Source organism: Callithrix jacchus, chromosome 4, assembly GCF_049354715.1.
Source record: "Callithrix jacchus isolate 240 chromosome 4, calJac240_pri, whole genome shotgun sequence".
Lineage (NCBI taxonomy): Eukaryota > Metazoa > Chordata > Mammalia > Primates > Cebidae > Callithrix > Callithrix jacchus.
Window position 1 is genome coordinate 47,291,231 of NC_133505.1, and position 20,485 is coordinate 47,311,715.

The 20,485-nt window shown below is 37.4% G+C and overlaps 1 protein-coding gene across 8 annotated transcripts in view; it reads left to right on the plus strand.

The window, feature by feature from the left end:
• The window catches only part of DNAH8 (dynein axonemal heavy chain 8), a 346,427-nt gene that overhangs the window by 212,499 nt on the left and 113,443 nt on the right, over positions 1-20,485 (plus strand). For all 8 annotated transcript variants that reach the window (XM_054254946.2, XM_054254948.2, XM_054254949.2 and 5 more), the window contains 12 exons: positions 135-288; positions 1,857-2,021; positions 3,412-3,638; positions 5,648-5,766; positions 7,995-8,098; positions 9,454-9,630; positions 11,487-11,654; positions 12,496-12,711; positions 15,913-16,050; positions 17,165-17,292; positions 18,090-18,261; positions 20,293-20,448. In XM_054254946.2, the coding sequence (XP_054110921.2) occupies positions 135-288; positions 1,857-2,021; positions 3,412-3,638; positions 5,648-5,766; positions 7,995-8,098; positions 9,454-9,630; positions 11,487-11,654; positions 12,496-12,711; positions 15,913-16,050; positions 17,165-17,292; positions 18,090-18,261; positions 20,293-20,448 (1,924 nt within the window). The remainder of the gene's footprint in view (positions 1-134; positions 289-1,856; positions 2,022-3,411; positions 3,639-5,647; positions 5,767-7,994; positions 8,099-9,453; positions 9,631-11,486; positions 11,655-12,495; positions 12,712-15,912; positions 16,051-17,164; positions 17,293-18,089; positions 18,262-20,292; positions 20,449-20,485) is intronic.

A 20,485-nucleotide genomic window follows, 5' to 3' on the forward strand; every position in this document is an offset into this window, starting at 1 on the left:
GCAGGCACCATTACTTAGTATCTATTGGAGCAGGTACAGATTATGCTCTAATTATCATGGGCTATTATTGTGTTTTGGGGTAAATTATGGCTATGTATTTTTAATCTAAAATTTTCTATCACTTTTATTCTTAGGTCTTACAATGTGAATAATCTAACAGATGATTTAAAAGCTTTGTACAAAGTTGCTGGTGCTGATGGAAAAGGCATCACCTTCATCTTTACTGACAATGAAATAAAAGATGAGTCATTTCTAGAATACCTTAACAACTTGCTATCTTCAGGGGAGGTAGGTCTCAAAAGTATAGAAAAAGCCATATTGTAAAAATATGAATTATGTTGGAATAGAGAAAGCAGCAACCTTCCAAACGTGAGGCTATTTAGTACATTTTTTGATTTTAGACATAGTTAATGTATGAGATTTAGTAGATTTTCTGACGTTCTTGTGAAATTAATGCTGCCCGTCTCCAGATGCTTTATATGCTTTTTAAAATTTTTGAACATGGTTCCTTACTTGCCTTTTCAATCTTCACTTTGATCTTATAATTTATTTCAGGAGAAGTGAAGTATCTGTCCATCTATCTACATACTAGTCAGGAGCATAGAATGGTTGAAAGAGTTCTGTTAGTTTCAAATGGATGTCTGCACAACCACTTCTGATACCACTTGTATCAGCACTTCCATGAGCACCCACATCTTTAGTACTCCAGTAGAAGGATTCACCAGACTCAGCATATACAGGTTGAGCATCTCAAATCCACAAATCTGGAATCCACAATGCTCCAAAATCTGAAACTTTCTGAGCACTGACATGATGTTCAAAGGCCACGCTCATTATTGGAGCATTTCAGATTTCAGATTTTTGGATTTGGGGTGCTCAACCAGTAAGTAAAATTAACATTCCAAAATCTGAAAAAAATCTGAAATCTGAAACACTGTGGCACCAAGCATTTTGAATAAGGGATGCTCAACCTATAGTTATTCTCATGGCTGAGATTTATTGCGGCAACACAGTAAGGATACCGAGCCAGATCAGTAGAGAAAAAGACTCATCTAGTGGAGTAATTGATGTTCCAGGAACATGGGATTGATGTTCCAGCTTCCTCTGCTTTTGCCAAGGGGCCGTACAGAACGTCCTCTCCATTCAGTATGAAGGGCAGGAACACATGCACTGTTTCCATTCAGGGAAGCCCATTTGAGACTCAGAGTCCAGTGGTTTTTTTAGGGCTGGTCATGGTAGTCACTTCCTGCCGACCTACACTACCAAAGTTCCAGATTCCTAGAAGAAAAGCACATAGATGTTCACCATATATCACAAGGTTTGTGTAAACAGTCTAGTTGGCACTGCAAAACAACCTTATCAATTGCTAATGGAGGAGACTTTCCAGAAGCCAAGTTCCCTGAAAACAGCCAAGGGTCAGCTCTGCAAGTTTACCCTTCTCAAGATTAGGCCTGCTGTGTTAACTCTTCCCTGCACCATGGTATCCAGAGGCTTAATGGTGCAAAAATCAGTTAAATATTTTGGAGCCAGAATTGATTAGACTGACTCTGGGTCAAAACACCAAAAAACAGAGGGCACTCCTGGACATTTTAAAGAGGTGATTGTAGTGGTGGAGGAGATAGCTTTTGGTGATAGCTATTTGAACACAGGAAAACACAATTCGTTCTTGACTGAGCTGCTCAGTAAAAAGTTGCAGTCTTGATAATCTCTGGCAAATCAGGAATTTGACTGTAGAGATGCAGAAAGAAAATGTAAAACAAGATGACATGCCAGGAAAAAAGGGACTGGACTTTAGCAGTGAATTCATTGCGGAGAACTCTTAAAATATAGAACACTTCCTTGTCCCTTCCTTAAAGATCTCCAATTTGTTTGCACGAGATGAGATGGATGAAATCACCCAAGGTCTGATTTCAGTGATGAAGAGGGAGCTGCCTCGCCATCCTCCTACTTTTGATAATCTGTATGAATACTTCATTTCAAGATCAAAGAAGAACTTACATGTTGTTCTCTGCTTTTCTCCAGTGAGTTATTTATATCTCTGTAGAAAGAGTTCCTTATTTAAAAGTACTTAGTTTACCTTCTCTGATTAGATGATGATCTTAAAAACTAATATTTTTACATTGAACTAACCTAATGCTTTTGTACCACCAATCTCCAAATTCTCATTTTCAGTATAATTTAAGATATTCATATTATTAAAAATATTGCATAACCTGCAATTTTCATTAATTACCTAGAGACATGGGTTGTTTGAATTGTAAGGGACTTGGCGATGTACTCTCGTCCAGCTCCACCGCCGGTGTAGACACATCGTCTTTAACATAACATCCCTGATGTCGGTTTGAAAATCTCTCATTGTACTGCCCAATATAATAGCCATTAGGCATATACGGCCACTTAAATTTTAATTAAAATTAAGTAAAAACAAAAATTTAATTCACCAGTCCCCCTAGCCCCATTTCTACTTATTATTTGTTTATTTTTGATACAGGGTCTTGCTCTGTTGCCCAGGCTGGAGTGCAGTGGCATGATCATGGTTCACTGCAGTGTCAACCTCCCAGGCTCAAGTCATGCTCTCAACTTAGACTCCCGAGTAGCTGGGACTACAAGCACATGCCACCATGCCCAGTTAATTTTTGTATTTTTTGTAGAGATTGGGTTTTGCCGTGTTGCCCAGGCTGGTCTGGAACTCTTGAACTCAGGCAATTCACCCGACCAGGCCTCCCAGAGTGCTGGGATTACAGGTGTGAGCCTCTGCGCCTGGCTTAGTTCCATTCCTAGTGCTTAGTAGTCATGTGTAGTCAATAGCTACCACACTGGAATGCATACATATAAAACATTTTTATTGTTACTTAAAGTTCTACTGACAGCTCTGCTCTGGGGAGTCTCACTAATTTATAAGGCAGCCTGCTTAATTCTTGGATAGTCTAATTGCCAAAAAGCCTTTATTTATAGCCAATTGAATTTTGTCTCTGTGCTTTTCTAATTCTGCACTGTAAAACAAACCCAATCCCTCTTCCACTGAAAGTTTTTTAGCTGTTTGGAGAAAGTTTTTGCAAATATGTCTAAGTTTTTTTCTTTTTAGGACAAACATCTGTTCTTGTTTGTCCCAGTGTCCAGGCCTTTCACTGCCCTGGCCCTCTCTCTAAAAGAGTTCTAGTTGTCAGTTTTCTCTTAAAAGATAGTTCCTAGAATTGAATGCAATATTGTAGATGTAGTCCCAGGACAGGGAAGAGTGTGGAGTATATTTCCTCCCTTCATTGGAACATTACATTTATATATGATTGCAGCCCAAGAAGATTCATTTTCAAATTTGTGACGTCATACTGTTGGGTCAGAGTGCATAAATCTCTCTCTGGCTGACTTATAACCCCTCTGTTTTCTAATGTTTGTTGCCTTTGCTGTCAATAGGTTGGTGAGAAGTTCCGTGCCCGTTCTTTGAAATTTCCTGGTTTGATATCAGGTTGCACTATGGACTGGTTCAGCCGCTGGCCGAGGGAGGCTCTGATTGCAGTGGCCTCCTACTTCCTTTCTGGCTATACTATTGTCTGCTCTAGTGAAATTAAAAGACAAGTTGTAGAAACAATGGGCCTGTTTCATGACATGGTTTCAGAGAGCTGTGAAAGTTATTTCCAAAGGTAAGTGCTATCACATAAGCACTATAGCTATGGAACCACAGCATGTACTCCCAAGAGGAATGCATTGTAACATCCAACAGAAGACTCTTCCTGTTGATTGAGTGCGAGGTCCTAGCTGCGATTTTAGATCTTTCTTGCTTTGATTTTCTAGTGATTATGTATGAAGATATGGCAAGTAAACAAGATTTAAAAATGAACCAGTGTCCACAAATAAATACTTTTTATCCTCCAAGCCTGATCATAACAGATAACTTAATGAATTGTTTTAATTCATCTGCTTAATTTTGTTTTGAAAATGACTTAATTCATCATCAACTGTTTAAAATTAGTTTCTTATTCAAATGCATTATTTTGATTAAAGAAGTACACTGTTTCTAATTTTTCTTTATTGCCTTATGTTAAGGGAGTATTTAGAATTTATATTTGCGTTAGTTGGTCTTACCAATGTTTCTATGCCAGACAACTATGAAACAAAATATTAACTGACTGTGGGAAAACCACCCACTAAAAGCAGCAGTGGTATGTTCATTATGAGAAAGCTGGTGTCAACAGTGCAAAAACACACCTTTTTCCCCCAAAGCATGACAGTCACTGTGTAAGACTGACAAATGGGCCAACGTGGATCCCCAGAAAATCTATTCCTGTTTTTCTGCATGGAGAGTTGGGTAACACTTTCATTGATTTTCAATGAGATTCCTGCTTCACAAAGGAAATTTATTTGAGACCTTTTCCTTTACTTAAAACCATTCCCTGGGGCCGGGTACCGTGGCTCACACCTATAATTCCAGCACTTTGGGAGGCTGATGCGGGCAGATCACCTGAGGTCAGGAGTTCAAGACCAAACTGATCAACATTATGTGACCCCTTCTCTATTAAATATAGGAAAATTAGCTGGGCGTGGTGACGGTCACCTGTAATCTCAGCTACTTGGGAGGCTAAGGTAGGAGAATCACTTTGAGCCCAGGAAGGGGAGGTTGCAGTGAGCTGAGATTGAACCATTGTACGCCAGCCTGGGTGCCAGAGCAAAAACTCCATCTCTAAAACCAAACCAAAACAAAACGAAAAAACCAAAACACTACTACCCTTTTAAATAGTTCTGGATAAGATCTCCCAAATTCTCTTGGTGAATCAGTGTGTATTAATTCTTACTGTTAAGAAGATTTTCTTTCCATTTGAACTCCTCCTGCTAATGTCATCTGTGGAAATAAACTTTTACCTTTGTACAGCTACGAAAACATGTTTCTTCACTTTGAAAATTCTGGTATATTTTTCAAATTTTTTATATCTTCTTAGGTTGTTGAAATTCATTCTGAATGTAATATAACACTTCAATGAAAATCACATACATGCCCAAGATCTTTAAAAAAAAAACCTTAAAAACATTAAAAATTTTCAAAACTCCAAAAGTTCAAATTAATATAAAAGGTTAAATAATTTTATAGTACGTGAAGAGCTCTTTTTTTGACTTGAGCTCATTCTGTATAAAACTATACCTTTTGTCATAAATCCCACAAGAAAGTGGAAATTTGAATCAAGTGTAATTGCCTTGATTTCAAGGCCAATTCAGTGAAATGGGGAAACATTGGTTTTTGCTATTGTAAACCCATCCAGCTGATACCCAGCAGTGGATCACAACACAAATTCATTTCAACCGCTTATCCCTAATATTTGTCCAGAACCCTAAAGTTTTGCACTGTTGACACCGGCTTTCACATAATATATTCATATATGCGATTTTATTTGAGCTTCACAAAATTCTGGGAGGGGTAGAGCAGACATTTTTTTTCTCAGTTTTCCAGATGAGAAGAGTTGGAGTTAAGGGTGAAGTCGAACACCCCTCAGGGTCGAAACATCAGACAAATTTAGATCTCCGGGAAACCATGTTCAGGTCCTGTCTTCCTGCTAGTGAATCACTCTACATGATCACACTGGTTTCACCTTAGGAAAGGCATCATTTTATGGGAGTACCCACGTTGGGCCAAATGGTCCTTTTCTTGTTCTACTTTCAGATACCGCCGAAGAGCTCATGTGACTCCCAAATCTTACCTTTCATTTGTAAATGGCTATAAAAACATTTATGCTGAAAAGGCGAAATTCATTAATGAACAAGCTGAACGTATGAATATTGGTAAGAGAAATGGAATCTTATCTTTTTAGGATTTGTTTCATAGGGATCTCAATATTTTGTTTGGTGGACATTTTGTGTGAAAATAAAATGCTCACTTTGTTGTAGTAATTTTAAAGGATGCCCTTGTGGGTATTTTGACCTGTCAAGAAACCCTGAGCAGAAGAAAATCTAAACAGGGGTGGCCCATTTTCTCTGTAGAACCATTTCTTTTGACTCTTTCAACTCTGAGTGCTCTGTGCCAAGTCACTGAGGCATGGCTGGCAGATGGGGAAAAGTCAGGTTTTGGGAATGGACAACAATTTCAGTTTTTGGTTTTATTTTGATTTGCCTTGATTCGTGTAAATTTTGCCATGTTAATGTTCCCTACATTTCTAATAAAGGAAAAGGCAAAATAGAAAGAAAAACAAATAAAGACAAAAAGAGTGTGTGTACCTAAGCAAGAGTTTTCCAAGTGTCTGGTATATGTAGTATAACTAGCAAAAGTAAACACTGGAACAGATTTTATGTCCAGAAAGCATGTGGCCCAAACACTCTAAAACACCTTAGTTCTTATTTTCCAAGTTCTAAATAAAACTTGAGGGCCTGGGTATGGTGGTTCATGCCTTTAATTTTAGCACTTTGGGAGGCCAAGGCAAGCAGATCACTTGAGCCCAGGAGTTCAAGACTAGCCTGGGCAACATGGTGAAACCCTATATAAAAATTAGTCAGGCATGGTGATGGCACATGCTACTTGGGAGCTACTTGGGAGGCTGAGGTGGGAGGATCACTTGAGCCGAGGAGATCAAGGCTGCAGTGAGCAGAGATTATACCACTACACTCCCGCCTAGGTGACAGAGTGGGACCCTGCCTCCAGCAAAAAAACAAAACAAAAAACAGTCACATAGCATAACTGAGCGCCAAGATCTGTGAAGTCATAGTGATGACAGAAGACTGTGAAAGAAATCTTCTGTGATTTGCTCATGATTCAGCCTCTTGTAGCTTTCCTATATGATGCTTTAGATCAGCAGTGTGCTGAAACTGATTCATATTGGCTTTGAGAGCATAATGTTAAATTTTTAGTAATTTTGTGATCTGCTTGTTAAACATAACCTTTATTAAAAATTAACTCATGTATGCTTACAATTAAATAAATTATATTTAAAATATAGGCAATAAATGCTCTAACTCATCACTTCTTAGTTTTACTCTTTTTCTTTTCTTTGAGACAAAGTTTTGTTCTGTCACCCAGGCTGGAGTGCAATGGTGCGATTTTGGCTCACTGCAACATCTGCCTCCCAGGTTCAAGCAGTTCTCCTGCCTCAGCCTCCCAAGTAGCTGGGATTATAGGCATGCACCACCATGCCCAGCTTATTTTGTATATTTACTAGAGATGGGGTTTTGCCATGTTGGGCAGGCTGGTTTCAAATTCTGGACATCAGGAGTGCTGAAATTATAGGGGTGAGCCACCGTGTCAGGCCTACTCTGTTTTCTCATATCAATGTTCTCAAGGTTATTTACTTCTGTCTGTGTGGTAGGAATATTATGTATCAGTGTGCTACTGGGAATCTCATGGTAGCTTGAAATCAGCCATGGTTGGGGTGTTTACACTACAGAAATTGGACAATATACAGATAAGGGCTTGCCCTTCCCCCAGTGACCCAGATGTTCAATATTTACCAACATACCACTACCTAGAGCCTAATGGAATGTGAGAAGTTCAGTTAAGCAGTTCTTTTTCTGTATAGTACTAAAAGCTGCAGTCTGTTACATAAGTTTTCACAGTTACTTTCATTTTTATAGCAAAGAGAACCTCTGGAATGTTAATATATTTTCTATCTCATTTGCCACCTCAGCTGCAATGTGATTTAAAGGCAAAAAATGATAGCCACAAAAGGTTAACAAAGCCAAAAAGAGCATACATTTGTCAAATAAGTTTCTTATAAACTAATCTTCTTCAGTATGATACTGTGACTTTCCCTTAAATGTAGCTACATGATGTTCTTCAGTCAGAGCTATTTTCTCTGCCTTCTTGTTGAACCTCAGAAATATGGTCAGTACTGTTGCTCTTAAGATGTGTATATTTTGGGAAAAAAAAGATACGTATATTTTTAAAGCTTTTGTCTACAAATACTGTCTTGTGTTTGCTATATTACATGTACAGTGCCTTATAAATAGTAAATGTTGAATAAATATTTGATGAAGGGATATACATATACTCAGCAAAAGTATATATATGTGTATTTGTAAAGGTCTTGATAAGCTAATGGAGGCAAGTGAATCTGTTGCTAAACTCTCTCAGGATCTTGCAGTAAAGGAGAAGGAATTGGCAGTGGCTTCCATAAAAGCAGATGAAGTGAGTTTGCATTTATTTTATCACTGATGAGGAATATTTTTCTATATTAAAATGCATTATTTTAAAATGGTATAAAAAACAAGCAAGGTATAAGCCTATGGACAATTACTGGTAAGATAATGTTTACAAAGGCCATTAGACATTTTTGTTTAACTAAAACCAGCATATATATCTAAACTACTAGTTTCAGTACTTGGCCTATGACTATTATTTCTTCTCTCACTCTGCCTGTCTCTCTTGTTCTTTTTCATTTGTTTATGAAATTTCTGCTTGACTATGAGTTATATTTGGTCTTCTCTTTAAGGTCCCTGTATGTTCCAGGTTTCTGAGATGGCCCAAATCTCACTTACAGCCTGTGTCAAGGAGGGAATCAAATAATAAGAAGAATTGATGGAGTTTTTTTTTTTTTTTTTGATGGAGTCTCGTACTGTCTCCTGAGCTGGAGTGCAATGGCGGGATCTCGACTCACTGCAACCTCCATCTCTTGGGTTCAAATGATTCTCCTGCCTCAGCCTCCTGAGTAGCTGGTATTAGGCATGCACCACCATGCCCAGTTAATTTTTTGTATTTTAGTAGAGACAGGTTTCACCATGTTGGCCGGTATGGTCTTGATCTCCTGACCTTGTGATTTGTCTGCCTCGGCCTCCCAAAGTGCTGGGATTATAGGTGTGAGCCACTGTGCCTGGCCTTTTTTTAGAAAAAAAAGGAAAGAGAAAGAAAGGAAGGAGGGAAGGAAGGAAGGAAGGAAGAAAGGAAGAAAGGAAGGACAGAGATCATAGTCCTCTCAAGGAGACAGGGATATATATTTTTTTTTAAAATCTATTATTCAACCTTCCGATTTCAGCTTCCAGTCACCAAGAGTCACTTAAGAATAGATACTTAAGTCTTAGCCAGTTACTGAAATACCTTAGCCAGTTACTGAAATGAGTGAGCTAACATAGGGGAGGCACTTGAGCATAGTCCTAACACATATGGTAAGCACTCAATAAACTTTAGCTACTTTTATTGTTATTACACAAGGCTTAATATGTTTTTTTTGCCCTTATTCTATTATACTTACTTGAATTGTTTTAATTTTCTAGAAATTTGTAGAGTGGAAATACTATTTCTTTCGAAAGCTTTAAATATTTATTTATATATTCTAAGCCTAAGGAAAGCTTAGAAAATGGAAGACTGCAAGGAACTGCTCAAAGGAATTTACTTCAATACACCTTAAAATAGAGACAACTTAGATGGGAAATAAATTTGTTCTTATTTGTGTTTTCTATTATATTGAATAAATATTCTCTCACTATTCAAATCCATACATGCTTGAAAGGTTTTACCTGCTTTCACGTGTTTCCTCAACGTAACAGGTATTGGCAGAAGTCACAGTAAGCGCTCAAGCTTCAGCCAAAATTAAAAATGAAGTACAGGAGGTGAAAGACAAAGCCCAAAAAATTGTGGATGAAATCGATAGTGAAAAAGTAAAAGCTGAGAGCAAACTCGAGGCAGCTAAACCTGCACTGGAAGAAGCAGAAGCAGCCCTGAATGTGAGCAGTGGATTGTTATCCTTTCCAACACGAGTCTGGAAGGCATCATGTTTCATTATATCAAATTAAATAACCAGAAAACGGAATTGAATTCTTAATGTGATTGATAATCTAAGTCTGGAAACAAATGTGTCAATTCATTCAGTTTTCTAAGTTCTAAAATTTTTTAAAGTCCTCACCTCTTACGTTATTTTCATCCCATAAATTAGCCTTCTATGAAAACCGAGAAATAATGCTAGTGGTTAATGGCCTAAACTGTGAGAAATTCAGATTACATAGAGAGCCTGCTCAGTTTCTCCAGCATCCCTTCCAGATTATGTCATGACCCTTTTGAAAATCTTCCTGTGGCTCCCACTGCTCTTAAGATAAAGTCCTGAGTTATATATCCACAGCTGTGAGGCAAAAGGAGCACAGCTTTGGAGGCTGGCAGACCCACCATTCACTTCTATGTATAACACACACACACACACACACACACAACCACACGAACACATATATGTGCATGTATTCATATGTGTGGATATATACACATATATACGCATGTATATATACATACTGCTAATACACGCACATATATGTATGTAGGTACACATGTATATGATCTGGAGTATATTAACTTTCTTGGGTTTCTATGGGGATTATAATTTCTCATTGAACCTTAAAGAATTAATGTGAGCATTAAAAGTAATTAATATAAAATGCTAGGTACATAGAAAGTGCTCAATAAATATTAGTGCTTCTGTTCCTGCCCGATGACCTGGCTCCTGACTATCTCTTGAACTTGATCACTTATCATTTTGTCCCTACGCACAATGTGATCGGTCATACAGAAACGTGTATAGGATTCTGGAAGAATGGTTAAGGTCTGTTACCTTTAAACATGCTTCCTCCTCTGCCGAGAATACTTTTTCTAACTTTCGTTGCCTAATTAGAGTCATTCTTCAAATCTGGGCCCAGACCTCACTCCTCCCAGAAAGTTTTCAGTTCTTCTAGGTCTTACTTTGTTTTTCCATCACTCACATGCTTCTGTCATGGCAGAAATCCTTAGGTAGAGTAATTGTATTTTCTTGGCCATTTTTAGGAGTTATGAGGACAAGACTGTACTTGTTTGTTTTGTTTTATATGGGAGAATGCCTGCAATTATTAAATGAATGAATACATCTATGATAATCATTTAATAAAAATTTCACAATGTCACCAGGACATATTCTGCACCCCTACTTCCTTTATGGGTCTTACTATAATGTACAAAAGGGAGAAATCATCGAATCAAAGGAGTTTTAGGACATGTTATTGATTATACGGTCTCCCAGACTTTGCTTTGTCAGGCAGTGTCTTAATCCAAACCCAGCTGGTGGAGAGAAACTTTCAAAAATATTTTTATGAGCCATCTATTATAGTAACTTCTCATATCTCCTTCTAATTCCTCCCCTGCCAGAGACAGGGAAGCCCTTGAAATGAAGGCTGAATGTGAGGTTTCTGATATTCAGGGCTTTGTATCCTCTCTCAGTATCTGCACATAATATAGACCCTTAGCTTTGAAGATGCAAGTTATCTAAATGTTACATATCAATGGGACTTATTAACAGAGATCTGCGATGGCAGTGCCTGGCAGTGATAATTTAAACCAATTTGTTGGGAGCAATGGGGAAAAAAAGAATACATACAAAGAAACACACAAACAGACAAACAAAAATACCAAAATAACTATGAAAGAGCCACTAAGCAAAAATCTTGGAACTGGGAGAAAATATGTTTTAAAGTTTTCTATCTTAATTATTTAAAAGTATTAGATTTCCATATAACTATTAATACCACTCAACAAAAAAAATATTGATTCCTGATCCCAAATATAGACTATCAAGCCAAATGATATTGCCACAGTCAGGAAACTTGCAAAACCACCACATCTTATTATGAGAATCATGGACTGTGTTCTGTTACTATTTCAAAAGAAAATTGACCCTGTTACTATGGATCCGGAAAAACCTTGCTGCAAGCCATCATGGGGAGAATCATTAAAGGTAAGTAAAATCTATCTTTGTAAATCCTATGAGCTACATGTAGAGCAGCTCATATAGACATCAATCTGCTTCATATAGACCAGACAAACTGGCAGACAATAATTGATCATTGTGTATTGAAGAGTTTATCTTACACTGCATTACCTGAAATGTAAAGAGGGATAGATGTTAAAGCCAAATGCCTTCCTTTCATGAAATCTGCCCAGAATCAGTGACTAGTATGGATACAGCCTTGGTGTCAACCCAGCCCAGTCTTCAAAAAGAGGCCTGTGTGGTTGGTGGCGTTCAGATGCACTTACCAGAAAGAAAACTTGCATAGCTTTTCTTCTTTACTCTTTCCACATAGAATCCAGAAGACAATTTGTGATTTACAGATTTAGGCTGGCTACTGCCAATAGTCTCAATTTGTATATTTAGAGCAAATCGACTGTTACTTCTTTGAGAAAATTCAATTTAGAAGTATTTATTTAGGCCGGGCGCTGTGGCTTAAGCCTGTAATCCCAGCACTTTGGGAGGCCGAGGCGGGTGGATCACGAGGTCAACAGATCAAGACCATCCTGGTCAACATGGTGAAACCCCGTCTCTACAAAAAATTACAAAACATTAGCTGGGCACGGTGGTGCGTGCCTGTAATCCCAGTTACTCAGGAGGCTGAGGCAGGAGAATTGCCTGAACCCAGGAGGCGGAGGTTGCGGTGAGCCGAGATTGCGCCATTGCACTCCAGCCTGGGTAACGAGAGCAAAACTCCGTCTCAAAAAAAAAAAAAAAAAAAAGAAGTATATATTTAGAAGAAAGTGTTTATTTTTTGCCAGAACTTACAGGTTATAATACTCTTTTTCAGTTGATGAGTGCAACAGGATTCCTGTGGAGCCTTCAGCAGTTCCCTAAAGACACTATAAATGAAGAGACTGTTGAGTTACTACAGCCATATTTTAATATGGATGATTATACTTTTGAAAGTGCCAAAAAAGTCTGTGGGAATGTGGCTGGTCTCCTGTCTTGGACACTTGCGATGGCAATATTTTATGGCATCAATAGAGAAGTGTTGCCTCTGAAGGTAAACGTTTCCCTCCTTCTCCCAGTAAATCAATGTTTCATAAAATCTATCATTAGTATTACTGCTATTAAAAGACAATGCATAGTTTAGACCAATAAAGGCAGATGTCCCTGTTACCAAATTTTTCTTTTTTCTCTATGTCCTTTCAAAGTTTCTCCCGGTTTTTTGTATCTGTTACATGTTTCTTGACAATGCAGACAAGCAACTGAAACCAATGTGTTAACTTACACAGAAAATGAATTTCTTGGGAATAATAATCAAACTGTCATAAGAATAAAAACTTGCCATCTTTTTGAAGTCTGGAGATTAGGTTTGGAGGTTGAATTTGATTACTGTATTTCAAACAAAACTTAGAAAAACTAGGTTCGACACCTAGAAATGTTATACATTTCAAAGACGGAAAGAGAACCTTACATGCAATCTAAGAAACAATCAAACAAAACCTAAAAGGTTGTTTACAAAGAACAAAATAAGATGTTGCAGATTTCCCACCACCCTAGATACTAGAAGATAATGAAAAAAGCATATGCAGAGTTTTGAGGAGAAAAATGCTGAGGTGCAAGCACTCAGTAATGGGGAAAGCTGATCTTCGTGTATGAGGGAATAGAACGATATTCTTAGGAGTGCAAGGATTCGTGAAATGTATTACTCACATATACACTGCCTCCAGGGACCATCCCAAATCCCCACCCCCACAAAGCTAAGAGTATTATAAGTGGTTGATCTGTGGATTGGATAATGATGAGCAGGTGGGCAGGAGGTTACTGTTTTTCATAATAAGACTTAGAGAAATGGCTGCCTCTTTAAAATCTGTGCATGAGAAACTTTGAGAACAATAGAAAATCAATTTAAAATACAAAGTTTTAACAAAGAGAAATAATAGGGAAAATATAGAAAACACACTCAAAAAGATTCTAAAGGAGGAATATTACAATAAATGTAGAATTTAAGAAAAAGAAAACATACACATTAGAGTAGGACTATTCTTTATTGATAAAAATTATGATTCATAGTGAAGACTTAATTAAAATAATGTGTCATGCAATAAATAAGATAGTATCAAATTGTACAAACCAAATCCATTGGTATTTTCAGTAGAAATTAACAAAAAGAATATTTGTAATTTGAGATTGTGGCTACCCTAGTAGTCATGGGGCAGCTTCTTGGGTATGCACACAGGGCCCTGTGTTAGTGCTCTGCTGCTGCTCTCCTCAGATTCTTAATAATTTTTTAACAAAGGGTCCCACATTTTTGTTTTGTTCTGGGCCCCGTAAATTATAGAGCCAGTCCTGAGTAGGCATAAATTAATAATTATATAGAAATTTTACATAATATTATTTTTCAAGTTGAATAACTGCATTGAACTTTCTTCAATGTAAACAAAGAACATGAAGTTATTTCTTGAGTACAAGAAATATTTACAAAAATGGATTATATTCAATGCTAAAAGAAGACCTTGATTAAATTCCCAGAAGCAAAAAAAAAAAAAAAAATCCTAGGGCCTCATTCTCTGATTATAAGCAATAATATTGGAAAGTTTACATGAAAAAGAAGCCCGTCATTCCTACTTAGAAAATGATGAAAATAAGCTAGTTACCAAAGCTTTCATGATATGGACAAAATGGTACATTCTTAGCCCTCAAATGGACCAAAGAATCTAAACATTCCACTTAAGAGTTAAAGTATATACTCACTCATAAGCATACATACACACAAAATTTAAGGAAAACAGAATAGAGCTAATAAAAATAACATTAAAAATTAGAGAAGAGAAAAGCAGCAGAATTAATGAGCCAATCTAAGAACCTATGCTTTGCAAACAAAACAAAGCAAAACAAAACAACAGCAACAACAACAAAAAACAAACTCTAAGAAATTTTCCTGGAAAATCTAATCAAGAAGAAAATAAAAACAAATGAAAATAGAAAGATAAACTCATATAATTCTAGATGTGAAGATTTAAATAATTATAAAGCATTTTTTTTAGGAGACAGGATTTCACTCTGTCCCCCAGGTTGGAGTGCAATCATATCTTACTGTAGCCTTGAATTCCTGGGCATAAGCAATTCTATTTTGGTCTCCCAAAGTGCCAGGATTACAGCTGTGAGCCACTGTGCCAGGCTGCAAATATTACATAGTTACATGTCAATATATTAGAAAATCTAAATGAATAAAAGTTTTCTGGGAAAAGGAGCTAAATTCAAATAAACATTAAGAAAGAAAATAAGAAAGGTATCAAAGAACTTCTACCCCAGAGGGGCTTTGGGTCTAGATTACTTTACTGATTATTTGAAATTTATAAGACACAGATCATTACCATGTTGTAGAACTTAGAAAAATATGAAAAACTACTATTACAGCAATTTCACTTCGAAGAATCTTTGAAATTGGATTGTTATCAAAGCAACAGTCCTAAATGTTTACATATCCAGTGGTATTTATCATAACATTATTTGCAATAACTAAAGATGGGGGGGTGGAGAAATGTATACAAGCAGGAAAAAGGTTAATTATGATACATTCGACATGTAAAATATCATGCAGTCACACCACTAGTATGCACAGAAAAATATTAAAGGACACGGGAACTTTATGAAATTAAATGAAATGAAAAAAATCAAAATACCAATTATCAACTTCCTAACACAATATTCACAGGTTATGTCTGAGTAAAATCAGGGTAACTTTTGTTTTCCCTCTTATACATTGCTGCATTTTCTGTGTTTTCTTATTGAGCATTAATATTTAAAAAAATTTTTTGAGACAGTTTCAGGCTGGAGTGCAGTGTTATGATCACAGCTCACTGAGGCCTCGACCTCTAGAGCTCAAGCAATCTTCCGCTTCAGCCTCCAGAGTAGTTTGGACTACAGGTGCATGCCACCACATCCAGCTAATTTTTACATTTTTTTGTAGAAACAAAATCTCATTATTTTGCCCAGGCTGGTCTTGAACTGGGCTCAAGTGATCCTTAACCTCCCAAAGTTCTGGGATTACAGGCATATGCCACCACATCTCTCCAGTAATTAAACATTTAAAAATAATAAAATAATCTCCAAGACTCCCTGCTTTCCCAGCTGAAGGCTGGAAACAGATGAGCTTGAAAGTCCCATCTAGTGCAGAAATTATGTAATTCGTGTTATCTACCAATTACAGTCATGACTCTTTCATGCAGCCAGTACACTAACCACATCTTCTTTTTAGGCAAACCTGGCCAAGCAGGAAGGCCGGTTAGCAGTTGCTAATGCTGAGTTAGGGAAGGCACAAGCCCTGCTGGATGAGAAACAAGCTGAGCTGGATAAAGTACAGGCAAAATTTGATGCAGCGATGAATGAGAAAATGGTGAGATTACATATATAATATTCCCCAAAGAATGTACCGAAACTTTACACAAGTACGTGCTATATTTAGAAATCAGGCAAATGGTTATGATGAAAAAACGTTGGCTAATATGTTTACCTGTTCTGGATCTTTGGTGCTAAAAATTCTTTTTTGTGTTTTCACTGCTCAAGTTGTACTGTCACTGATTTGTGGGTTAGAAAACTGAGTTTAAGATCCAGTGCAGACATTTGTTAATTGTGTGGTTTGGGGCAATCTACCTAGCTCTGTCTGTAAAATGGGAATCTTAATATGACCTCTTGAGTTAGGTTGTAAGCAGTGGTGGTCTGGTAAATGTTCAATAATCTAGTGTGCCATGAGGGGAGAGGAAAGCCTGGATTTGTAATATTGGCTGATTTCTGTGGCGTAAATACTTTCATCACTGGCAATTTTAAACTACCAATGTAACGCCACTGAGCACAAATTTGGGAGAAGGTGCATGGCAACACACCATTGTATACTATTTCCACCACGCAGATACAACGGATTTAACCTCAAGAGCATAGAGAATATTAACACATGAATAATTAGGAAGCTTTTCTTATTTATTACCTTTGCTTTTAATATAACTTAATTGTAAGCTTAGTTTAATTTTTAATAAAGCCTATGTTTAACACCAGCTCACAAATACTCTAAAAATTTAACAATTGGCTCTTATGTGTTGGTACAAGCCGGGTGCTGTTGTCTGGGATTTTTTGAGGAGAAAATACTTTGTAAATGGCAAAAGAACTCAGGATTATTATGGAATCCAAGACATCAAAATGGCAAATCTTATTGATTTAATTCTGTTTTGAAAATATTCAATAGAAGTACTATTTTAATGTATCTGATGAAAAGATAAATTATGTGATTTGGATTCTGTCTTACAAAATTGCTTTCCTTAAATTTCACAAGGTAAAATCACTATACTACGAATGATCAACATTTAATATGTGAAGTTTCATGCACACTGTATTTTTAGATTATTTTGCAAATTAAGAAATTCCCCCATGTATTTTTATGTGTGAATAAAATGGATATTTGTGTTAAGTAAGCACTTAAAAAGGTTTTTTGAGACATTCTCCCATTATGGCTGCAGGATTTGCTTAATGATGCTGATATGTGCCGGAATAAGATGCAGGCAGCTTCCACTCTCATCGATGGGCTGAGTGGAGAAAAAGTCCGATGGACCCAGCAAAGTAAAGAATTCAAAGCTCAGATTAATAGGTGAGAATTTGGGTCTTCTTCATAATCACTCTTTCTTTGTGACATTAGAGACCATAAAGTCCATTTCCATGGTTAAATTCATTCTCCTTCGTTTCCATATGTTCATCTCTGAATCCCATCATCTATGACTGTGCTTACAACTTAAATCATGCACTCTCATGTGAAATACTCTAGAGAGTGAAGAAAATCTTGTGAAATATTTTACATCTCAGCTGTGGTTCAGCATTGTGGGTTTTTAGTATGAGAGTGCTTTTGATATTGTTTGGATTTGCCAGAGTCATCTATATGCTCACTCTAGGTCTCTATGCTTCACCTCAATGATTTTGAAAGGGTGGATCAGTGGTTTGTCTTAAATGCAAGGTGAGCTTCTGCTGGTATCTGTTGGTGTCCTTAGAAAACTTAACAGAGAGCAGAACGAGAGAGGAGCAAGAAAATGGCAAAATAAATAAATAAAAAGGGAGGGGGAGGAAAAAATGGTTTAACACAAGACTGAAATCTGAACAAGACCAAGGCACAGTACCAAGGCTCAGGACCTGTAGGCTTCAGGAGGAAACCTTCTTTCCTGCTTCCTGACCACCTTACATGTGGCCACTTCCACCCACTTTTCGGTTTTTGGGCTCCACTTTGCATGGGTCTTTTCCATGCCTGGCAACCAAGCATTACGCAGGGGCAAAGAAGGATTTCACCCAGCAACAAAGCAAAACTGCACTGTGACCTCTCAAACAACTTCATGGAAGAGATTAAAACATGTCAGGTGACTCACTTTGAGGAGGGGGCTGTGTGTTTTTTCTTTACAGACTTGTAGGTGATATCCTGCTGTGCACGGGATTCCTTTCCTACCTTGGTCCTTTCAATCAGATATTTAGGAACTATTTGCTTAAAGATCAGTGGGAGATGGAGTTGAGAGCACGGAAAATTCCTTTCACAGAAAACCTGAATCTTATTTCAATGTTGGTGGATCCTCCAACTGTAAGTTTTACCCTCCCCATAATATTTGAATTTCAATCTCACTTTATTTCTTACTAAGAAACCCAGGTTCACTTAACTTTTTCTTTTTTCATTTAACTGGAAAGATTGTTTCGAAAGTGCTTAAGAGTTTTTAAAAAAGAATTTTCTGTGTGGTCTAAACGTTCCTTTGCGTTTTAAGTAATCTTGCTTCCAAATTAAGACCAATTGCATTGCTGTGTACTGAGAACCACTAGGCCACAGAGACCCCCACCCAGGCAGCACCGAAGGAATTAAGTAGCAGACACCCAGATAGAATAGCAAACCAGGGGACTAACAGCCTTCCGAGCTGAGAGCCTCAGGATGCTGACAGCATTCCAGGCTGAAAGCCTCAAACAGACTCTGACCCACACATTTATTCTCTCTAAACAGGTGATGGTTATTAACAAACAGATGTTTGGTATTTTCTCATAACACAAAAATATACCAAGTAGGCAGCTGGTGCCTGCTTACCACTGATCACAGACAAACTAAAAAGTATTTTCCATGAGGAAGCCATGGGGACAGGGTCAGATGTCCTGCGCTTAAAGAATTGTTTTAACCAGTGTATGATATTTATGTATTGTCCTAGCCACTTTAGAACGCCCCAAGTAGTTTTCTACTTGTGGGGGTGGTTGGGGGGGCGGTGGCTAGGTTTTCCTTGCCACTATTCTTAGCAAACAATATATTTTATCATACACTCAGCATTTCTCAGCAAACAGCTATGAACTGGAAGATCATTTGAGAGTTATAGGCTTGCTATTGCTGGGCTCTTCTTATAACTCTTCATTATTTACACCACTCTTGTGAAGTCATATTCTCTTCCAAACATTTTAGGCAAATGTAGGCATGATCTATGCCTGTATTAACCTTATTTTTGTTTGCTATCTTTTTTAGTGTCTAATAACATAACACAATAGCATGTTCTGGTGACCCTAAGTAATAGCAAGTCCTTTCATACTAACCTTCGTTGCTGGGAATTTGATGCCACTGTCAATTTCCAGTATATCTTGCAGAACTTATGTGGTAATAAATGCTTTCCAGGCAATTTGTATTCATGAGTTGCTTTTCTGATTTGCAAATCTGCTCTCCAGTTGCTGTTTCCTTAGGGGATGCCAGGCTATTAATTTCATGTTATCCGTATTTAAAAGTTAAAAACTAATCTTTTCCAATTCAAACATTGTTGAATTCGCCCTCACTGGGCACTGGTGAAGCAAAGTGGGCCAGAATATTCTTTATTAATTATGGCCTTTGGAGGTCCTGGGATAATTTAACAAAGGTAGAGGCTGGTTGGCTCATTGGATCTCTGATTATTTTATTTTAGAGGCAAAGTCTTACTCTGTAGCCCAGACTGGAGTGCAGTGGTATGATTATAGCTCACTGCAGCCTTAAATTCCTGGGCTCAGGTGAACCCCCAGGCCTCCCAGAATGCTGGGATTATGGGCATGAACCATTGTGCCTGGCCTGGTGATTTTATTGATCACATGGCAGGAGGCTGGCAATCCACACTAAATTTGCAGAAGAAATATTCACAAAAGTGTCATTGATGAGCTCTTGCCAATATAATAACTCATCTAATTTATCTCCACCTATGCAATTACCCATATACCATGTAGGCAGAACCAAAGGGCAGGAAAGGGAAGCAATCAGGAGCTAATTGCTTGGGACTTATCTTCTTCTCTGACATCTCATTGTATTTACTATGTCCATTAACTCCAAATCAGGTTTAATATGCAATCAATTTACTATGTTTCCCCTAAGTATGAAAATACAATGTAAAGGGATAAACCTTGTCTTAGGTCATTATAGAAGGTATTCATTAGATTATAAATTTGTTTTTTTAAAGTGAATATTATTGGGTTCACATTTACAAGTTTGCTTTTTTCAAAGTACAAGTTGCATAGTCTCAAAGGGAAAAAAATCCAAATTTTAAATTATTTTACTTTACAGTACTTTTAATTATTGAGAGCATTCCTGTTCTCCTTTGAATGGTGATATTAATTTCCTGTTGTTCAGATTGGTGAGTGGGGGCTGCAGGGATTACCAGGAGATGATCTCTCAATTCAGAATGGCATTATTGTGACAAAGGCCTCCAGATACCCACTCCTCATAGACCCACAAACTCAAGGCAAAACTTGGATTAAATCAAAGGAAAAAGAAAATGATTTGCAGGTATGTAGCATTTGGTGCATGGGGAAGTAATCTCGAA